Consider the following 22,651-nt stretch of genomic DNA (forward strand, 5'->3'; position numbering starts at 1 on the left):
CTGTCTACAAATCTTGTCACCTTCTGCTCTGAATCACAGTGATCCATCATAAATAGCAAAGAGCCACCAGAGCCAGTCACTGAAATTCATAGTCTCATCGCCGATATCCCAGAGGCCATTTCAAGCTGCATCAGTCAGGGTTAATTCTTCATTAGGGCTCATCTATATTGCCCCGCAGTTCGGTCTATGGGGGTGTGAACAGCAGCACGCATTGAAGTGCTGGGCTGTCACTCCCCTTTGTGAATGTCGCAGGCGCAAACTAAAAGGTCCCTCTTCAGGATTACATTAATGTGAACTAAGAATCTTTTAGTTCACGCCTGCAGAATCCACATGGGGGGAGTGACAACACAGCACTTCGGTGTGCTCTGCTCTATACACCCAAATAGTCCAAACTGCGGGGCAGTGCAGACATTAGCATTTGTCACCGAACGATAAAACTCAAATTAGGATATCTACTCATCTCTCTAAATAGTTACCTAGTACTTTTGTAAAACTTGAACACTGCATTTTGTGAAATCCTATTGCAAGCAGTCACACCATTTTTTTAGGAGTGTGGATAAGCCTCAGGAAACAGGCCCCAATACAGCAAAGCATGTACTTGAAGTGCTTTGTTGGATTGGGAACCGTAAGAAAATGAGTGTTTACTAAAGGGAATAGGGAAAATGACAAAAGATAGTTACACAAAAGATGGATAAAAGGGAAGAGCTCTTGATATTAGTACTTTCACAGTTATATGTCAAATATCACATTATTCCTTAATGCTCCTCTGAGATAGCTAATTACTAGAACTATTTTGCAGATGGTAAAAATGAGGTATAGAGCAATCAAGAGTTTTGATTAAGGTGTTTCAGCAGGTCAATGGTTGGCCCCTGCTCAAACAAACAACTAGACTTTCCTTCCTTTATAAAGTTATTGTAGCAAACACAGATTTACCCAAGACGACAAAGGAAGAAATTAATTATCCATACTGAAGTGCTACTCTTACCCCATCGTGAATGCAGTAATCAGAAATATCTTAAAGACAGATTAGTACAGTAGGTGTTGCTGCTAGTAGTGGATAAAACTTTTCTTTTGAAAAGCTCTGCATCAGTCTTTAAATAAAAGCTCTCAATTGTTTAATATTCTTGATTTATGAGGGAAGTGATATTTCTTTTTATTTCATGATTATTAAGATTAAAAAGTTACCTGTAGGAAACTGTCCCGGCAGCAAAGGAATTCAACTTTCTTCATGATGGACTCAGCAGTTAACACCAATTCATTTTTACTAAGAGCTGGTTCATTTTGACATGGATATACTGCCTTAAGCAACAAAATAAAAAGAGTTATGCTTCTACATATAGAGAGACCACAGGGTCATTACATTAAACATTTTAGAGATTAGTTCTGTGTTCCGCATGGACAATAGAGTCCCTTAACACTTCACTGAATAGTGTCCCAAATATATGTATTTGGAAAATCAATCCATATGTTTCTGATTACACAAATCAAATTATCACAGCCAGTCACTTAAGTCCAAATTGCCACTTCCACAGAAAACCTTTCGTCTTAGGCAAGATAAAATATGAACATTCTGAAAAGAGATGTTCAGCATGTTTAGCATTCAAGTGTTTCACAATACCATGCTAGGCTTAGAGACAGCAAACAAGGCTATCTTCCTGTGAGCTGAGAAATCCAACAACCCAACACAGAAGAATAATTTTCAAAGCATTACTGTGTGCAATAAGGAGCCAGTCAATTACCCAATTAAGTCAACAGTAGTCCAACCACTGACTTCAATGGGCTTTGGGTCAGGCACTAACACAGGAGTAGGCCACCTGCGGCACGCGAGCGGATTTTCAGTGGCACTCACGCTGCCCGGGACCTGGCCACCGGTCTGGGGCTCTGCATTTTAATTGAATTTTAAATTAAGCTTCTTAAACATTTTAAAACCCTTATTTACTTTACATACAACAATAGTTTAGTTATATATTATAGACTTATAGAAATAGACCTTCTAAAAAGGTTAAAATGTATTACTGGCACGCAAAACCTTAAATTAGAGTGAATAAATGAAGACTCGTCACACCACTTCTGAAAGGTTGCCGACCCCTGCATTAACATCTTAAAAAACCCCAAGTGATAATCTAGTCACTCGATTTCAAAGAAAGCTATAGAATTCTTTACTTAACATAGATCTGCAAGAAATTGAGTTTAAAAGAAATCCTTACATTAGAATGATGCTCCATGTTGTATCATGACACTTTTCTTCTTTATGTCCCAAATAGCATTTCATGCCTCTGACAACTAGAGAGCCTAAATGTATTTCAAACAAATGATTTCAGAAAAATCTTACTCTGATGTTGTCCAGGACTCGCTTGAATTCCAAAGGTTCGTCTTTCCCTTCCATAGCGGCAGGATCTAAGCCATCTCCCCCATAAATGAACTGTATAATGTCACCAGTAGAACTTCTGACAGTGAGATCATATTGAGAGCAAAGATCTTCAAGAGATTTCACCAGCCGTCTCTGGAAAAAAAAGGAGGGGAGGTAAAGACAGCTGTTTTTTAGGAATACCCATGCATTGGAGTTACAAAAACCTATGGAATGTGGACTGAGAAAATAAAATTTTAATTCATTTTATATTCCCCTGAGAGCAAAAAAAACCCCAAAAACACAAACACTCAATAGCAATAAAAAATTCAAAGCGTAATGAAGGTCTGCAAACTTTCCTTCCTGTTCTTCCTATCATTTAATTTTGGTGCACACACACACTCAAAATTTACCACCATAAGAACCTGATACAGCCCAATTTATCTGGAATTTAAAAATACAAACATGTTTTCAAGGAAATGCCTTTTCAATCATGTGGTTTCTCTAACCAGCTTTGCTTCCTGGTATTTTTTTTAAAAAATGCAAGAACATAGGAGACACATTACCACATATATGGTCTTGTAGAGAGAAGGAAAGAGCAGAGACAGTTAAAAATATCACCACTGAACATCAGCCTCTGAAGTTGACCTTTTTAAAAAATATAGTTTTCTAATTTATGAGTTAGGCTTCAAGGTGTTTGTGGTACATGTTCAACCCACATAGCTGCGATTAGGCAGGACTGGACAAACAGGTCTTAAAGGAATGTGTGTTTACTTCAATTTACATAGAAATAGTTACAAGGTCCTTGAAAAAGCAAGAGGGAGACAAGGCAAATCTGCATTTTAAGTAAACAGCAGCATGAAAACTCTTTCACGAGACCCCATGTCTCCATCCTCATAGCTGGAAGGAATTTTATCTAGGGCAACGGTTCTCAAACTTCATTGCACTGTGCCCCCCCCTTCTAACAACAAAAATTACTACATGACCCCAGGAAGGGGGACCCAAGCCTGAGCCCACCCCAGTCCTGCTGCCCAGGGCGGAGGCCAAAGCTGAAGCCCAAGGGCTCCCACCCTGGGCAGGGGGCATGTAACTTTAGCCACCCTTGCCAGGGCTTTGGCTTCAGCCCCAGGCAGCGGGGGTCAGGCTTCAGCCCCAGCAAGTCTAACTACAGCCTTGGCGACTCCATTAAAATGGGGTCCCGACCCACTGTTTGAGAACCCCTGAACAAGGGGTAACCCTCAGGAAAATACATTTCAAAGGGTGACTAAACTATAAAAGTAATGGATAAAAACATCACACTTTGTCTCTCCCTATCCATTTCCCTCTCACTCATCTAAGACGATAAAAGAAACAGCCAATAGACTTAGGAGAGCAGATCCTGGCCTGAAACTTCGGCAGCAATATTACTGGAAACTCTGGTAAGAATTTCACCTTGAACCAAGTCTAGTTTGTTAAGTTTAGAAAGCGTTTTATCTTTATTTCTCTTGTAACCATTTCTAACTTTAATGCCTTATATTTGTACTGACTTAAAAATCTCTCTTTGTAGTTTTACAATCAAGTGTTGTCTTGAAACTGAACTGTGTGGGTAACTCCATTTATGGTAGCAAACTGTTGTATACTAAGCCCCTGGAGGGGCAATGGACCTAATACAGCTTGACTGTCCAGGAGAGGGCTGGACAAGTGCAGAACACACTTTTTTGGGGAAAATCTGGGACTGGAAGTGTGCGGGGGTCACACCGCAAGTAGTAACCAAGGCTGCTGGAAGCCAAAGTGTGGCAGGGTTGCTGCCAGGCTGCTGGGGTCATTGTTTCTGGACTTGGGCTGTGGCTATACACAGACACTCAGGGGTGACCTGCATGCTTTTTGTGAGTGGCCTAAGTGGGAGCTACAGCAGCAAAGAATTGAGTCCCCAAGGTTAGAGGGCCAGTAGTGACACAGTCCTCACTGGCCTGGATTGCACCCCTGAATGTTAAACCCTCTGAATGGGGTCAGAGATTGCACGGAAATATATTGAATAATGCCTCTACATAAGAGCATTGATATGATCTTAAGTATTTAAGTATGTGAATTTCAAGAGCACTCACATTGGGCCTTCCCTCTGATTAAAATCAATGGGAGAATTCCTATTTACCTACATAGAAGCAAAAAGTTAGGCCAGCCTTGAGCTACTTTTGAACAAGATCACGCCACCTTAAAATAAGTTTTCATTCTTGAAGAAAGGGCCAAATTCTGCTTGCCTTACTTGAGTAGTCCCACTGAAGAGCCTGAGATTGCTCACACAAGTAGGGCAAGCAGGTTTGCCTCAGGACAGTCAATGCTTACATTTGGGTAATGGAGACAACTTCCCTTTTGTTTTGATGGTTCAAAACAAGAGAGAGTTTAAAGTTTCACCGGTATCATCTTTGTTTTTTACTGGAATGAAGGTCTCCAATGTTTAAAAAAGATGAACTCAAACTGGAACGGGTGCAGAGAAGGGCGACTAAGATGATCAGAGGAATGGAAAACCTGTCGTATGAAAAGAGATTAGAGGAGCTTGGGTTGTTTAGTCTGACAAAGCGAAGGCTGAGGGGGGATATGATTGCTATCTTTAAATATATCAGAGGGGTTAATACAAGGGAGGGAGAGGAATTATTCCAGTTTAGTACTAATGTGGACACGAGAACGAATGGATACAAACTGGCCGGGGGGAAGTTTAGGCTTGAAATTAGACGAAGGTTTCTGACCATCAGAGGGGTGAAATATTGGAACGGCCTTCCGAGGGAAACGGTGGGGGCGACGGACCTGTCTGGTTTTAAGATTAAGTTGGATAAGTTTATGGAGGGAATGGTTTAATGATAAAACATAGTAGCCAAGGAAAACCAAGCAATGGTACATGAACAGCATAATGGCCAACAAGGGTCAGGCTAGAGACTCTTGCCTATATGCTCGGGGTATTACTGATCGCCATATTTGGGGTCGGGAAGGAATTTTCCTCCAGGGTAGATTGGCTGAGCCTCTGGAGGTTTTTCGCCTTCCTCCGCAGCATGGGGCAGGGATCACTAGCAGGAGGGTCTCAGCCGATTGAAGTCACTAAAACACAGGATTGGGGACTTCAACGGTAGAGTCCAGGGAAGGGTCTTGCGGCCTGCAGCATGCAGGGGGTCAGACCAGATGATCATAATGGTCCCTTCTGACCTTAATGTCTATGAGTCTATGAGAAGGCTAAGTGACCAAAGCATCATCACAGGCGCCTGATCCACTCAGATGCTCCACGACCTCAGACCTTCATTAACTTCAAGAGAAATTGAAGGCACTTACCACTTTGCAGGAGGTGCTCAGCAAATCAGGACACTTATGAACAAGGATTGGTCATTGTACTCAGAATATACATGAACAGTTACACTCCTGTGTCACTTAATGAAAGCCCACTTTAGAAGATGAATTATTATACTTTCCAACATCCAGCGCTAGATCGATGAGGTCTAACTGCATCTCACATTAACGATATGACTGACAACCATAACCCTCTTGCAACAGCAAAACTGTTATACATCTTTATACCCGTCGAGCATTACCTGCATATATCCAGTTTCAGCTGTTTTTACAGCTGTATCAACTAGACCTTCTCGACCAGCCATCGTATGGAAGAAGAACTCAGTCGGAGTCAAGCCAGAATAGAAGCTATTGGCAACAAAACCTTTTGCAGCTGGAAGCTAGAGGGGAGAGAAAAAAAAGTTCTAAAGACTTACTACACATTCTATAAGTCTGCAATAGAAAAACATTTAGTCTAATAGGACTCTATGCACACGCTCCTGAGTTGCAATCTGATTGGAGGACAATGTGAATACTCATTTTTGAGTGGGGAGGAGGAAGAATGACACAGATTACTTCTACCGGAATCTTCCTAACCTGAGCCTATGGAACACAGAATGTGTTACATGGTTTATAGAGTTGGAGCTTCTAAATTCTTTTGAATAGCTTGTTTTGGCCATTGATGAGGGTCTGGTCAATAGACTTTACACAAACTGCTCAAAGCCAATTTACAAGTTTATTAAGCAAACTGAGTAACTAGAGGATCGACTGTAACCTTCTCTATACTATTCCTAATCCCATCACTAGCATCTGACCCAAAAGTCATTCCCACATGCTGTGAAGCAGAACAGTGGATGGAGAGGGTAAGAGGCACTGACTCTTAAAGCAGGCTACTTTGTACCATCATTTAACTAGTAACAGACAAGTTGGACAAGGTTGGGAAATTAAAGTTACGACATTTTCTCTTTGTAAAGTTCATAGAATTTATATCATGTGTATTTCTCCCATAAACAAAAGTTACCTGGAGCATTTTCTTAATAAAAAGGGAACTGCAGGTTCAGGTTACTGGACAGCAGTAAGCAACCGTCTCTGTTAGTTCAGAAATTGCAACTGAGTCCAGGCAGGTAGTGATTGAGAGTTACCACTTAACCTGAATGACATGAACTGGTGAGCTTAGGGGGGTGTTCGAGGGTTGCTATATTGACACTTCTTTACTAGGAAATGAATTGATAATATTTTAACTGGCAGTCTCAGATAGGACTGTATTAACCTGGAGACAGTTCTAGTCTCTTGACCCTGGAAACTGGTCCCTGCACAACAGGATTGAGAAACATTGATATAAAGTTAGCAATACTATTTGTCATGCTGTATCTGTTCTATAGAGAATTTCAGACGCCAGAGTGACACAGCGGATATATTTCACATGCACTAAAATTCTTGAAATCCATCATAAAAACAAAACCATCCGCACAGCAGCATGAAACACCTTAGTGTAATGAATCAGCATTCAAAAGAAAGGAAAAAAGGCAAAGATTAAGAGAATCTTATTGTTTGTAAGCAATATAAGAACCATGAATATAGCCTCAGTGTTATCTTAAAGTTATTTCAACAAATATTAATTTAACATATTAAAGTATTGTTTAAATATTTCAAGCAAGGGACTATTTGGCAGAAAAGGGCAACCAGAAGTTAAAAGTTTAGCTGTTAAGGTTCAGGCTAATGAAGATTCCTGAAAACAAATGAAGGCAAAGAGCATCAGCTCCTTGTCCCTACTTCCTCTCAAAATATTGTACTTGAACTTTATGATGTTACCCTTAGAGGTGGTCCTTCCATTAGTGAAGGACTGAGTAGTGACTCATCTAAACTTATTCCCAGTTCATGGATGGATTTCATTGAATCCTGTTTAGTGTCAGACTACTGACCTTACAGTGCTTCTCGAAGTGAGGCAGAGACCTATTTTCAAATCCATCAGGCACACGTGACCCACTGATAGCCTGCTGTCCTACACAGGCAATCATCTGCGATATGTTAATAAAGGAACCTGGAGAAACGGGAGACATCAAAATTAGTAATCCTCTGTGAAGGATGCTTCTTTAAACGAGATGAATGGTGCACTGCTTACTAGGTCATAAAAAAAAAAAGTTTTAAATGTGCATCAATTAATTCAACTCTTCAGTTATTTCTCCTATTCAGTCAAACTTACATTCACAGGCTTGAGATACCAAAACAAAATTAATTAAGTCATCCCTACAAGGAACTCCCCCCTCTGTCAATCAATGAATCTAGTTTTCTGTGGATCATGGATCTTTATGACATTCTTATTTGATTATAGACCTTATGTTAACTTGTTGATAGTATAATAAAAATAGCAAACAGCATATAATCCATGTCTGTTAATGCCATTTCTTATTATTTCATTGCTCAACATCTCTTTTGCTGTTGACAGATGCAATATCAACTGCTTTGAAAACCCATCTTGAATTTAGAGTATTTAGTTTCTCTACAGACATAGTATCAATTAACCCCTTCTGAAAACAAGCAGAACACAGACTTGCTATAGCTTTCACTTCAAGATCCCAAAGCGATTTACAAGTATTAATAAAACTTCTTCACCCCTGTGAAGTATTACACCTATCCAATACAGATGGGGAAATGGAAGCAGAGTGTGCAATTGACTTGCCCAGGGTCACACAGGAAATTAATGGCAAAGATCAGACAACATCCAAACAAAAAAGAAAAACAATTATTCAATTGATCTTGTAGAAGCAGAGATCAGGAAAACAGAACACGACATGGAATGACTTGATAATGGAAGTGGAAAGTCTTCCCGATGATTACTTTTTCTCACATACTTATATTTTTGCTGGGGTATTTGACCTTGGGGTAATTAATGTGTCTTTATTTGTGTATTTCCACAAGATGCCCAAGGGCACCTAGAGTGCTGGATGGATGCTCTTATTGTAGAGTAATAAGCATCTAAATAAATAAAATAAAGTGTGATTATTTACAAGTTAATTTAAAAAGAAGCTAGCTTTACCCTCTCAAAAGGAATTGATAGCGATGATACATGCTATGAACCTAATGTTACACAACTGCATGTTTTAGACAAAACTGACTACATAATGATTAATACAAATAATTAAGGGCAAATGATGTAGGCAGTAACTTCACACAATTCCAAAACTTGACTAATCTTACCTTTAGAACCACAGAGAGCCATAATAAGGGGACTGTTACTTTTATCTAGTTCTCTGAGACAGGCACTGCCAGCATGGTCTCTGATCACAGAGAGTTCTTTAAGGATTAAGGCCTAGAATCAGAGAGTTTAGATATTTAGTATTAGTAACAAATATGTACATAGCAGTATACTGAGGCTAGCCACCAAAAAACCTTCAGTAGTATTCAGTATGAAGTCTAAAATAGCATCAAAAAGGCAAACAAGAATATTGTTAAGAGTAAAAAAAAAAAATCTGCTTTTTGAAATGCATTTTACTAAGATTCTTGTGAACTACAGAACTGGAGACCCACTACAGACTGGCAAATTGTCAGTAAGACAGTAAGTAAATGTATATAAAAGATATTGCAGCACAAAATGTACTTTGTTCATGTGTCAAGTCTATTTATATATGTTCTATAAATGTATTTGGTGCAAGCATTAAGTTTAGTAACAAGAGATCTTACTACAACTCTCTCCTTTGAGAAGTATGGCAAAACTACTGCATTTTGTGACCAGCATCAGACTTGATGACTAGCAAAGTGAGATCCTATTTTAGTTTTATAGATCTTAAGAAAAACAGTGATTGAGGATTTCTAGAAATATACTAGATAAGAGGATAATGGCTTGAAACTGTTAAAGAGGTGACCTCTACATGACTACCCAGGTGCTTCATGTTAGGCACATATTTAAGAACAACGATTCATTCCTCATGGTTTTCAAACACAGTCATATTTAGAACCCACTGCATATTTTACAATTTATTAATCAAATCTCACTGATAACTATCTTGCAAAATTCTACCTCAGTGCCTCATCGTGGTGCAGCGGTGACCCTGGCCGTGTGACAACTATGATAGCGGGGCGTATGCCCTGGTAGGTCTAACCATGCTACAAAGGTGTCGGACTATCCAATCCAAGGAGGAGGATTGCTCTATTAGAGGAAAGAGCATTTTTCCTTCTCCTTAGAGGTTGAAGGCTAGCTAAGCTTGATGAGGTACGTATGCCTGCCTGCTTAGTCAGTGGGATGGCTTAAAGTTAACGTCTAAAACACCACGAGTAAATGATTCTTAGTTCCCTGCACGTCATCAAACCGTTCTTTGGTGGTGGAGTGGAAATAGAGCGACAAAAGGTTGCTAAAAATGTCAGATGCTAGGCCAAAATGGAAAAGGACAACACTCGCTGTGTGTACTTACAATTGTAGGTCGCTGGCGAGAGAGGAAACATTAAATCATCTGATTGAGAAGAAGAAAGGGATAAGATGCGATATCCTCTGTATCTGCGAAACCTGACTAAAGAAGGAGTTGGAAGTCAACTGGAAGGATGGAAGCACTGTGAGGCTCGGAAAGGGAGATGGCGCTAGAAACGCTGGAGGAGTCAGATTTATCGTCAGTAAGGATTGGGTTTCGAAAGTCATATTATGCCAGCTAATATCACGTATTGGTGTGCTGCATCTTCAGATGGAGTCAAAAGCTATCCTCAAGGTCATCCAGGCCTCTGCTCCCACAAGTGCAAGTAAGGACGAAGAAGTGGAAGAATTCTACCAAGAGCTCGAAACAGCCCTCGCGCAAAAGTCCACTTATATGGTCACGATAGGAGATTTCAACGCTAAGGTCGGGCGAGGGAAAGCTGGCGAAAAGTTCATAGGGAGATACGGCAGCAGCGAAAGAAATGAAAGAGAAGAAAGGCTGGTAACGATGGCAGAAATGAAAGAACTGTACGTGGCAAACACCTGGTACAGAAAGAAAATTGCAAAAAGATGGACATGGATCGCGCCAAACGCAAAGAGTAAGAATGAAATCGACTATATTTTAGTCAATAAAAAGTGCATTGTTCAAGACATCTCTGTGGTGCAGCCCTTCAACACCAGCAGTGACCATCGCCTGCTTAGAGTGAAGTTGATTTTCGACAAAATAGTGGAAAAGAAAGCTTTACAGATGGCAAACAGGAAACAGCGCCCCAAAGACATTCAATGAAGCAAAGCTGAAGAAAGCCATTTCTGGGTTTGATTGGAGCCAGACGTAAAAGTGTGACGAGGACTATAGTATCTTTACTGACAAGCTGAGATGTTGCATAAAAGCAGCTGAAATTGAAAAGATGAAGGCAAAGGGAAGAATCTCAAACTAAATGAAAAGATTGTTAGAGAAGCGGAGAAATATGAAAAGGAGCTCGGATAACAACCTCAAATACTTATACGGCAAAAACTGAAGGACGACTTTGAGAACTTCCAGAAAGAAAAGCTCCTTAAAAAACAGCTGAATCACGCAAGAGCCTCAGGACCTGCAAGCGGGAATTGGCGCAGTATAGATTGAGCATAACAGCATTGAAGAACAAGGACGGAGAGACAGTAATTGACAGAGCAGGGATGGAGGAGGTCTGCAAAAGACTTCTATACAGAACTGTTCAAATCAAGAATCAACATCCCTCTCCCAATGCTCCAAGAGTCAGAAGAACGCATCCCCCCAATAATCATCAGTGAAGTCCAAAGTGCACTATACCAGATGGAGAAGGGAAAAGCTCCAGGCAAAGATGGAATAACGTCAGAAATGATTTCCGCAGGAGGCAAAAAAATTTGGAAGGCCCTCGCTTTAAGATTCAGTCGATATCTCGAAGAAGAAAAATACCATCAAGCTGGAAGGAGTCGAATACCATCTTGCTGTACAAGAAGGGGGGGATCGAGAAAATCTTAAGAACTATCGCCCTATGTGCCTGCTCTCTCGTATCTATAAACTCTTTACACAGGTGATAACGAACCAACTCTCGCAGAGTCTGGATGAACAACAGCCGAGAGAGCAGGCAGGGTTTTGAAGAAATTTCAGCATGATCGACCATATATTTACCCTTAGCCAGCTCTTAGAAAGAGCGAGGGAATACAAACTCCCGCTGTGCATTGCTTTCGTTGACTATGAAAAGGCCTTCGATAGCACTGAGTTCAACGCAATATTAAAGGCACTCACAGGGCAGGGCATTAACATGCAGTACATCAGTTTGTTGAAGGAAGTGAATACTGGATGTACAACAGACATTCTCCTCAAAACTCCCCTCCGCAGCCCAATCGAGAAAGGCGTAAAGCAAGGAGATACGATTTCACCTAAACTATTTACCGCCTGCCTTGAAATGGTTATGAACAAGATCAATTGGAAGAGCGGTGTTAATATAAATGGAGAATCTCATCTCAGATTCGCGGACAACATTGTACTAATTGCCGAAAGCACCAACCAACTGCAGAGCATGCTACGAAGACTTGACAAGGAAAGCAGTCAGGTCGGTCTGAAAATGAATCGTTGCAAAACAAAATACATGCGATCAGATGTCTTCCGAAAAGCCCGAATAACGGTAACAGGAGAAGAAATTGAAGAAGTGGAACAGTACATGTATTTGGGCCAAGAAATAAATATGTGCCAAGACATGAACGGAGAACTCTCGCGAAGGATTCGGGCAGGATGGTGTGCATTTAATTCCATCAAGGACATCCTCAAAGGAAAAAAAAAAAAAAAAAAAAAAAAAAAAATCGACAAGACCACACGTACAAATATCTTGAATTCAACAGTGCTGCCAGCCATGCTGTATGGCAGTGAAACGTGGGCACTGACAAAGAGAAAAACAGCGGCTGTCGGTAGCTGAAAGGGCAATGGAACAAGCTATGTTGGGAATTTCCCTTCTGGATCGTATCCCAAATGAAACGATTAGAGAATGCAGTGGTGTGAAAGATATTGTTGTGGAAAGCAGATATAATAAGATACGATGGGTGGGCCACATAGCACGGTTCACGGACAATAGGTGGACTGCAATCATTACTGAGGGGTACCCGCGCAAACAGAAAAGACCACCTGGTCGGCCTCCAAGAAGGTGGCAAGATTACATTGTAAAATGTTTCGGACGAACATGGAGAAGAAAGGCAAGAATGCGAGAAGAATGGCAGACGTGTTATGATCGGCACAGTCTTAACGACAGCTGAAGACTGATTGATCCAGGTGAATAGGTTTCAGAGTAGCAGCGGTGTAAGTTTGTATCCGCAAAAAAAAACAGGAGTAAGGTACCACAAGTACTCCTATCTTGTAATAGGCTGGTATGACGACTTATTTTTTAACAGTCCTGTCTGTAAGTAAGGCTGGCTTTAGCCTAGTTTGCAGCTTGCTGGACATGAGCAAAATGTTTCTTTAAACGATGCTGTCATCAAGTAAACTTGTTTACAACAGCTATATAGGACAGAGGACGACATTTTTAAAACAGGATGTGCTTAAATTGAAGAATAATGTATCTATAAATTGTGTTGTCAAAAGCAGTTAGAAAAATGGACTAGAAGGTCCCAAAAAACCCCTATGCAGAGAAACATGTCACAGTGACCTGGCCAAAATATGCACAATAGTGCACAATCAACCAGAGAAGAGACCACCACAAAAATAATGACAGCAAAAAGTTACATGCCAATTAAAGTTTGCACAGGAGTATTGTATGAGTTACATAAGATACTGATCTTCCAGTCACCATTGTGTCATGAATGTTAAGTAATGAATATGTAATATGGATGTGTAATATAAGGGGCAGTCAGAGTTTCATAGGAAAAATCCATCATGACACCCTAAACCCCAGGAGAAGGTAACTAGCCATGGCTTTTTTTCTGTATGTCTGCTGTTTCGTACTTTAACAGTATTTGTAACAGCAAGGTATGCTTTTGGTTAAAAAAAGGTTTGATTTAATAAACCCGAGTGTCTTGGCCTGAGTGCATGGCACTCATATTCAACACTATTTTTAACAAGTGAAGCACCACTCACCTCTAATGTCTCTTCTGCGGTACAGCCAGGCTGTTGCTGCAGCTTACCAGTGCGCAAAGCTTCAATGTATTCATCACATTTCTTATAGCCATCATTCAGAAGTTCATATTTAGCCTTTAGCAGTCCCTGTCCTGGAGTTACATCACCAATCCCAATTGAGAACCCACGGTTAGCTACAGTAAAATTACAAAAAAGATACTGACATATAAAAAAGTTCAGGTCACTGAATTCTATGCAGATAATGATCACAGAATTTCTCTCCCATTATATGGCATTTGCAAATACATCACTTGAATTCAAGACAAAGTTGTGAACAGATATACTAAGTTGATGGAAATGGAGAAAAGTGCCTTATTGATTTTTCCTTGTCTAAATAGGCTACATTTTTAATAGAAACCTTTCTGGATTTAGGTTACATTAAAATATTCTACAACGAAAGGCACCTCCCAGGTTACTTACAGAGGTAAACAGGAGCAAGCCTGGCTAGCCGTGACATAGCATCTGCAGCCTCTACCTGCCCCCAGTCTCTCAGCAGAATGTAAAAGATATTGTTCTTGGATCCAGATCCTAAGGTTCCTTTGTCCATACTGCCACTCATCAACTGGCTATTCTGGATTGTAACATCTGGAGGCACAAAGGAAAATACTGAAAGCCTGACACCCGAAGAGACCAAGAGCTTAACTTAGGTTACTAGTAATTTAATAGAGTTTAAATCATAACCGTGTGGGCTGTCAAAACAAAAAAGCCCCAAAACACACACATTATGCCTATAGAAGCAGAACACTGAATAAAAAGGATGCAGTGAAAGTGTCTCCAAAACAATCCTCCTACTGCAACTCCATTTACCATACATTTTTAAGTCTATTTCCCACCCTTTCCCCAGGTAAATGCTTCAATTGCCACATTTTTGTTTAAGAAACAGCAGTAGCCCATAACTTAAAGCAACCTTAACCCTGCAAATTTTAATTTTTTAACTCCCATGGAAGAATTAAATGTGATAAAAAGCAATTTTAAATCTTCTGAGCGATATCTTAAATTAGTCCATTTTTGTTCACATAGTTTAAAACACAGTAGGCAAATCAGTGCAAGCAGTTTCCCAGCCAAAAGCCACACTTAACTTTGATAAAAATGTGACTATAGTAAGCGAAGAATCATTGAAGAGAGTTATTTTATTTAGGAACAAGTCAGTAATTGGGCACAATGGCACTAGAAAGTAAGCAACTTAATACGTGAGCACTCCAACTCCAATATGCTACATTCAAGGAACGGCTTGGGTATATAGATGGACTTAAATCACTGCACTGTCCTGGCTCACTAAAGGTACACCATAGTTACATGTACACTAGGAATCGGTAAGCTGGTCTATTAAGTGCTCCTAGCGTGGACACAGTTATATCTGCAAAGGGTAGTAACCTCCTATAGTAACCCCCTTCCCCCAAGTCAAACAAGCTATACCAGTTAAAGCAGTTTTGCTGGCGTAACTGCATCTTTGCTAGGACTTATGCTGGCACAGCTATGTGGGTCAGGTATCACACTTCTCATCCCCCAACTGACATAGCTCTACCAGCAGACCTGCCTTATTGTTTTAATTAATTTATTTTTTTTTAAAAGGATGCAACAAAACTTGCTGAACAGTAAATAACAGCCATTGATATTCATTAATGACTGAGTACACTGCAAAAGCCATGTTGGGATTTCATGAGATCTTGCAGAAGACATTTTCCAGATTGGACTGTTGCTGCTTCACAAAAGAACAGGTACGCCAAAGACTGCAACACTCGCTTCAGAGAAACTCAGAGGGATTGTCGCTTCCACTGAGGCTGCCGACTCCGAGAAACTGGGGTTTCCACTGCATCTTCTAAGGCCTATTACATCCCTCTGCAATTTCTTCCTATGGTGGGAGAATTTTCTTGGGTTTACACTGCTCTGCTCCCCTGCAGCTAGTTCATGGTGAAGAAAAATGTGGCAGGGGCATAGGAAAAAAACCTCACTAAAACAGAGGAAGGATTTTTCTGGTTACAGAAATGGTTAGCTATGGACTGCTGGTTTAATAATATCAGATGATGTGTAATATGCTCTTTGTATAGCAACTCTGTTTTGCGCCATCTCTACTTTCCTTATCACCTTGCTTTGCCTAGCTTCAAGTTCTGCATTTGTCAAGTTTAAAATGGTAAGATCTTTGGGGCAGAGACTATGTTTTTTTTTAAATCTCTGTAAGGTGTCATAACAAGTTAAATGCTATATAAATATTTTATTAATAAAATTCACAATTTTCCTGTAGTGTTCTATGTCTGAGCAAACACCAACTTTTGAGAAATTGCCTATTTTGTACATGAATAAAATGTTCATCACATTCTTGCACATTTTACTCGCATTTTCATGTTTAACAGCGAAAAATAGCATTTAACAGCATTTTCTTCAGTCACATTTCCCTGCTGTGAACTCAGTCACTGGTGCAGATCTGTTATGAACTCATAATTGAGGAGCAGTTGAGCAGGCAAGGCCACTCACAAGAATCATTGATACACAGATCCTCCCCTCTGCCACAGTACTGTTTTCCTTTGGTTCGGAGATTGGCTTTCACAGCACAGTCATCGCTAGGTTTGAGAATGAGGCTGAAGACCTGCTTTCCTGTCCACAGGGTTACAGGCTGAAGGCAACAAAAGGAAAGAATCAAAAACAGTCAGAATGTTTTCAATAGGGTTATAGTACCAAAACAGCCAACTTCAATATGCTGCTCTAAAACTGTGGTTAATGGCTTGGTGGAACAACCTGTGCCAGTCAGTTTGCTGAGATGGCTGCCATTATTCACTTAACTGAGAACAGAAACCCCACTACCCCAAGGAATCGGAACTTCAATATTTTTGGTTGAAGGACAGAGGGCAGATGTCTGAATGAATGAATACCCCCTCCACTTCTCTCTGACACTGGTTGAAATAAAAGTAAAAAAGTTAAAATGTAGATTGCCAGCTTCACTTCATTCCCTGCATTTACGGTGTTGTGAATCTAGTTTCTCTTGTTCAGTATACAGTGTTTTCATGAATGCGTTTGGCTTAGAGATCACATTATTGTGTACTTCAGCCAGATGAAATACAGCTAGCCAATATAAGCAGCTGACACAAACATCTAAATCTACAGTCATCTGGCAAAACGTTATTGTCTAGACACAGTGTCTTCTTACAAAGGAAAACCTTTAGCTCACCTCAAAACTGACTTCCCATAAATCCTTTGGTCTTTGCTTCAGATGACTATTATCCTTTGATGCTCCAATTCCCCTATCCTCTGAACACATTAATAATTACACTCTCCAGCACATAGATATTTATCAATTTTAAGTTCACTCTAGGTATCAGTATACAAGTTCATTTGCAAGTCGTTTACTTAATATTTGATTAAGCAGTTAACCACAACGCATACATCAAATTCCTCTACATCACAATAAAAAGTGCATGACTATTTTTTCCAGACACATGTACACTGGTGATGTATAAACACCATGATATAAACTTAATTATGTCATCAGAAGGAAGATTGTGCAGCTGAATATGAAATAGGACCATAGGCAGCTATGGAGCAGAGCTCTTCTTAGCTCCACTTCTTCTATCCCAGATCCTGCTCCCCAAGCTCAAGCTCCACTACCCCCCTAATAGTCCCCCATGATCCCTAGGATGTTTTCACTATCTTAAATGCTCTAGACTCCCCATGGTGTTGCTGTGTTTTGTGGTGTAGGAGCGGAGGACAAGTCAGTAGGAATGTGGGGAGGGGGGCAGGAGATTGAATGGGAAAGATGAGGATCAAGTTCCTTTTCACTAAACCATCTGTGTTGAACCCACAGGACTCCTCAATGCACGGAGGTGGCAGCAGTTAAAGCATCAGTACCAGATGACCCATTCAAGTTCTGATGCACCAATATGCAGCCCCCACTAACTCCTGCGTCAAATCCCATCAGGATTGGGGTCAGTGAATATTGCAAAGTATAGGCTCTGAGGGGACACTCACCTGCTGCATTCCAACCCCTCATATCTGTGAGGAACTTCACCTGCATCTATATTCCTGGTTTAAGAAGCTTGCTCAGATATATCAGATTAGGGTTTCCCTCTTTCAAACCACAGTAGGTATGTTGAAGCAGCAGGACCGTAAGGAACCCTCAACATACCGATATGCATAGCTGACTCAGCGTAGTGGAGAGCCAAAGCACTGATGATTTGGGGCAGATGGACTGCACACTGCACCAAGACAGGTAGTCTGCAGTGCTCTAGTTACCCTCCCTAGATTCCACCTCTTTTCTCTACCCATGGCCCTGACTTATGATCCTCACAGCACTGCTGCCTGATCTATTGCGAAGTTAAAGCAGCAGTAGCAAGACCTGCTTCTGTCTCCATCCCCATGCACAATAGGTTTACAGCACAAGTAACCACTTTAAGAACAACTGTCGCTAAAATTCTGTATTTTGGCGGCTATGAGAATGGGTCAAGTATGCATAACACCCAAGAGAAATCATGGCTAAAAATCTTTGCAACAGTTTAAAAAACTGAACAGGACCACACACCTTTAGGATTGCTGGTGGTGGAAGGCGAACTTTAATCTTCTCATCCTTGCCAACCAGGATAGAAGCAATAATTTGACAGGCCTTGGCTCGGTCAAAAAAGGTGTCTTTTAGTGTGAGAAGATAGGCACCTGGAATGTGAAAAAGGGTTAACCTGACAGGCTGAAGTAAAATTTAAAAATGATTGCATGTTAAGCATTTCTCTGACCACGTGTTATCCACTTGATACAGATGACAGCAATGCAGATGTAATATTGGCTCCAAGTTCTTTCCCTACACTTATGATTTTTAAATGAAGGCCTGTACCAGCAATTTATAAACTTAAAAAATTAATTTTTCTCCTATTAGATTTAAAGTCTAAAAGACCATCTGAGAATTGCTATCAAACATCCTCTTCCTTATGAAGTCTCTGGCCACTGATATACCCTCTGGACGTTTCCTATAACATTAAATAACTTTGCAGACACCTAAGTGACACCATTAACTTAAAGATAATATTTTTTAACCCTACTATTACAAGTAACCTCTTCATGCCAAATCATAACTGAAAAGCACTGTGAAGCATCAGTTTAACTGCTTCATAGTCAGGGAATCCATTTTGATATGTCTTGCAACAGGGCAGAAGAAATTTTTTATAAAAAGTTCATTTATAGATTTACATGGGACATTATCGGTTTTCAAAAAAAAAAAAAAAGAAACAATTTTTAAGTCACACACATCTCTAAAATGAGCTTTACATACAGACCTGTAAGAAAATCTTGAATAGCAGCAATCAAAGGCTCTCCATTTCTTGGTGTTACCAAGTTCGCTTTGGTCTGTAGAACACAAGAATGAAAAATGAGTATACTTGAAATATTCTGTAGAGAAGATTAATTTAACATACATTACTATTGCAATAGAATTGAAAGAACAGACCTTTTAAGGCAGAGCTTGTAACAAATATTAAAGGCCCAATCACATAGTTTAAGTGTTAGGATTTACTCTAGTACATAGGACAAATCCTGTAAACTGGAGGAAACCCCAGTTCTAGACCCTATCCTATCCCTACAGATAATACACATACACATCTAAGCTATGGATTAGGTTAGGGAAAGACATGGAGAGATACGTACTCCCTTGCAAGCTGTGTGTTCAGCACCAGCCACCAGATCTGGGGATCCAGAGGGATGGCATATACATGTACAAACAAGTTTTACTCATAAAAGAAAAATGGTAGGCAAACCTGGCACGTGTGGGAGGTTAGAGTGTGAGTGTGAGTGTGAGAGAGAGAGAGAGAGAGAGAGAGAGAAAAATCAACAGATGCCGGAAAGGTAGATTCCCAAACACAAAAGTAAAACCTCAGAGAGAGAGAGAGAGAGACACACACACACATTAATAACAAACCTATGTCACATGGCTGTTTAGCAAGACTGTCGAGTCTAACTGTATCAGATCTTTGGTCAGAGGAGGAGGAGTAGTTTCTACTGATGTAGTGGTTGACTTGATAGTTCAAGTTATTAGTCAAATTACAAGTACAAGGGATAGTATTGCTGGTGGCTCTTGTAAAGTTGTGAGTTGGGTGACCGCGCCATTGATCTGACTGTTTCATCAAGTGCCTACACTGGCTACTTCCTCACTTCTTAAATCTGATGTGGGTCCTGTGTGGCTGTAGTCTTGGCAGCCTGGAGATAACGGAGACCTACTATACCTTCAATCCCCTAGCATGAGTAATTGCTAGTCTGAAGGTGAAGTAGCTGCCAGTGGTCTCCCATATATCTGGAGCCAATGTCAGGGTACAGCATGAGTCTCCCCAGTAGGGTCTTCTCAGATGCACTTGCCACTGCTTTACATAAAACTCAATTGGCTCCTAAGGGCTGATGTACACTCAAAATTTGGTCGAGATACCAACAGACCTTGGGGTGAAAAATCCACACCTGAGCACCATAGCTATGCCAACATAACCCCCAGTGTAGACACAGATAAGTCGACGGAGAATGCTTCCAATCAACCTAGCTACTGTCACTCAGGGATATGGAGTTCCTACAGTGACTGAAAACCCTCCCCCACTGTTGTAGTCCGCATCTACACTGGGGGTTACAGCAGCATAGCTATGGTGCTGTAGTTATGCTGCTGTAGGTCATGTCTATACTATGGGCGTGAAGTCCCAACTTACTTTTGAAAAGGGAACTCACTGCCCCACTGTTGCCTTATCAGTTGGGAGGGGAGATTATGTGTGGTGGTATAAGGTAAAATACATTCCACAGCAAAAGCCCCTCATTTCTGCAGCATGTCACTACAGGAAGACATGCACTCAGAACAAACCACATTTTCAGAGAATACTGAGTAGGTATCACTGTGATGCCTCTAATTCTGTTAAAAAAAGAAAAAACAAAACACCTGGTTTTCTGAAGGTGCCCTAACACTAGCACCGAATATTCAGTTGGCTGCAGAATTTAGCATTGGTTTCTTGAAGCACTCAAGCAGCCTACCTGAAGAATGCAGCTCTCACTGGCAACTGAAAAATACAGGGTGCTACTCATACAGAAATGCAATATCACATTACCACAAGCCAGACAGTAAGATACTCCATTTACCCCCATGAGAATCAATGCTTCTGCTTTGGCCTCCTCTGTTTGAGGAAGATGAAGATTCATTTCATCTCCATCAAAATCAGCATTGTATGGTGTACAGACACATTCATTAAACCTGAAGGTCCTGTGGGGCTTTACTCTCGCCTGCAAAACAGATAAGAAGTGATGCCGCAAACACAGTGAATCACGTCGAATTTACAAGGTTCCAGAATCTACAAGTTTTGAGAGTGGTTTCCTTGCAAACTGTGCTTTTAGATTTTTTTTTTAAATATAAAGACTCTTGAGACGATACATCTAATTACCTGTTTTAATTTACACAGAAACTGTTGGAGGCTCACCAAGTCACTTAACCAAAGTTGAGTGAATTTATTTATTAAACCCTTGACCCTGCAATGTTACTTGCAAAGTACAAGATGCAGCATGTTCTTAGATATCAGGGTTCTTACTAACACTGCAATTTTTTTTTATTTTTACATTTATCGATATGCATATATACTTGCACAAATGTAAAATCAGTGGAATTTGAACAAAAGACTGCTCAGTTTCACTTTGACTCCTATGCACAAGCACAAAACTATTTTGTTTGGATCATTTTAAGATGCAAAAAAATCAACACAGTTTGAGTGAGAGATTAATAAACAAAACTAAACCACTAAAGGTTAAAGTTGCATGATAGCCAGGTTCTAGGCTGTGTGTATACTCACTATGTGAGCCATGATACTCAGCTTGTGCAGAGAGGGCTGTCGGTTGAACAGAACTATATCCCCATCTATGAGATGCCTCTCTACAATGTCACCATACTTGAGCTCCTGAGCCATCTTCTCACGGTTTCCATATTTCAAAAACCTTGAAATAAAACACGTCAATAGAGTCAAAATCTCATGGAAAATAAAAACAAAGAAATAGACAACTAAAGAGCATCCTCTTATTTGTACTCTGGTTTCTTAAAGAGACTCCAGTGACAGCCACTTTGAACCAGACATGCATCCTACAAGTTCATATTTAATAAAAAGAGTGTCTCGGTCACTGAGTGGAACTGAGGGACAATGTTGTTCACAAAAGTTTTAGATAAGGACTGAGGTCAGTTTAATATCAAAGATACAGTAGAGTTATGTTAACTAAACAAACAGCAAATAGTTACATCATTCTCCATGGCAAACATGGAGCAGTCAGCAAACACAGGATATTCGTGAAAAATCAATTTTCTTAAAGAAAAAAATTAGTAATTTTAAGTTATCAGGAATAGGAGTATGTCATTCACGTGTAGCAATCCAACTGTCGCTTACTAGCAATGACATTGAATCTATGCCTACCAAAATGTTCTAACAGAAGGATTTATCTATGTTCACGTTTGCTTGCACAAGCTACCTTTAGGTCATGGAATATTGTTGATAACCTTTATCGAAGATGACATAAAACAAAAAAAAAATCCACACGAGTCCCAATGATGAATAATCTGCTGATTTCACTTCAGCAATAAGACTAGGTAGTGGTGGTAGGTGGAAAGTGAACCTTTATAGATAAGTACCTTTTCATTTGTGTGTGCCTCTGTTGAATGAAATTGGCTCCAGGGTGAACTTCGGGACCATTCCGTACGAGTTTCCTCATAAAATTCAGGTTAGCTTTGTTCACCTGCAACATGACTATCAGTTAGAAACAAGCGAGACATTTTAACACCACTTGCTATTCCTTGGGTTTGTGCTTTGGGATTTTCAGGCTCAGTTTAATGGCGGTTGTCCCCTCATATTTTAAGCTGCTGGAGGAAGGGGAAGAGAAGAAAAATACAAGCCAATCTTGACCTTATGGAGGCAAGACTGTTGACTGAATTGGAATGAATAGCTTGCTGGCCAAATTCACAAATAGAAGGAAGCTTGAAAAGCTCTCTAAAAATGCTGGGATCTATGTTAAA

General features: G+C 40.2%; 1 protein-coding gene across 2 annotated transcripts in view; it reads right to left on the reverse strand.

The window, feature by feature from the left end:
• POLR3A (RNA polymerase III subunit A) overlaps positions 1 to 22,651 on the reverse strand; it is a 53,712-nt gene that overhangs the window by 18,116 nt on the left and 12,945 nt on the right. For both annotated transcript variants that reach the window (XM_054034742.1, XM_054034740.1), the window contains exons 9-21: positions 22,271 to 22,374; positions 21,447 to 21,588; positions 20,746 to 20,886; positions 18,918 to 18,987; positions 18,176 to 18,303; positions 16,138 to 16,276; positions 14,086 to 14,250; positions 13,627 to 13,799; positions 8,837 to 8,948; positions 7,561 to 7,679; positions 5,902 to 6,039; positions 2,333 to 2,503; positions 1,186 to 1,299 (exon numbers count right to left, since the gene is read on the reverse strand). In XM_054034742.1, the coding sequence (XP_053890717.1) occupies positions 1,186 to 1,299; positions 2,333 to 2,503; positions 5,902 to 6,039; positions 7,561 to 7,679; positions 8,837 to 8,948; positions 13,627 to 13,799; positions 14,086 to 14,250; positions 16,138 to 16,276; positions 18,176 to 18,303; positions 18,918 to 18,987; positions 20,746 to 20,886; positions 21,447 to 21,588; positions 22,271 to 22,374 (1,716 nt within the window). The remainder of the gene's footprint in view (positions 1 to 1,185; positions 1,300 to 2,332; positions 2,504 to 5,901; positions 6,040 to 7,560; positions 7,680 to 8,836; positions 8,949 to 13,626; positions 13,800 to 14,085; positions 14,251 to 16,137; positions 16,277 to 18,175; positions 18,304 to 18,917; positions 18,988 to 20,745; positions 20,887 to 21,446; positions 21,589 to 22,270; positions 22,375 to 22,651) is intronic.

The sequence above is a fragment of the Malaclemys terrapin genome, chromosome 7 (genome assembly GCF_027887155.1).
Source record: "Malaclemys terrapin pileata isolate rMalTer1 chromosome 7, rMalTer1.hap1, whole genome shotgun sequence".
Taxonomy (NCBI): domain Eukaryota; kingdom Metazoa; phylum Chordata; order Testudines; family Emydidae; genus Malaclemys; species Malaclemys terrapin.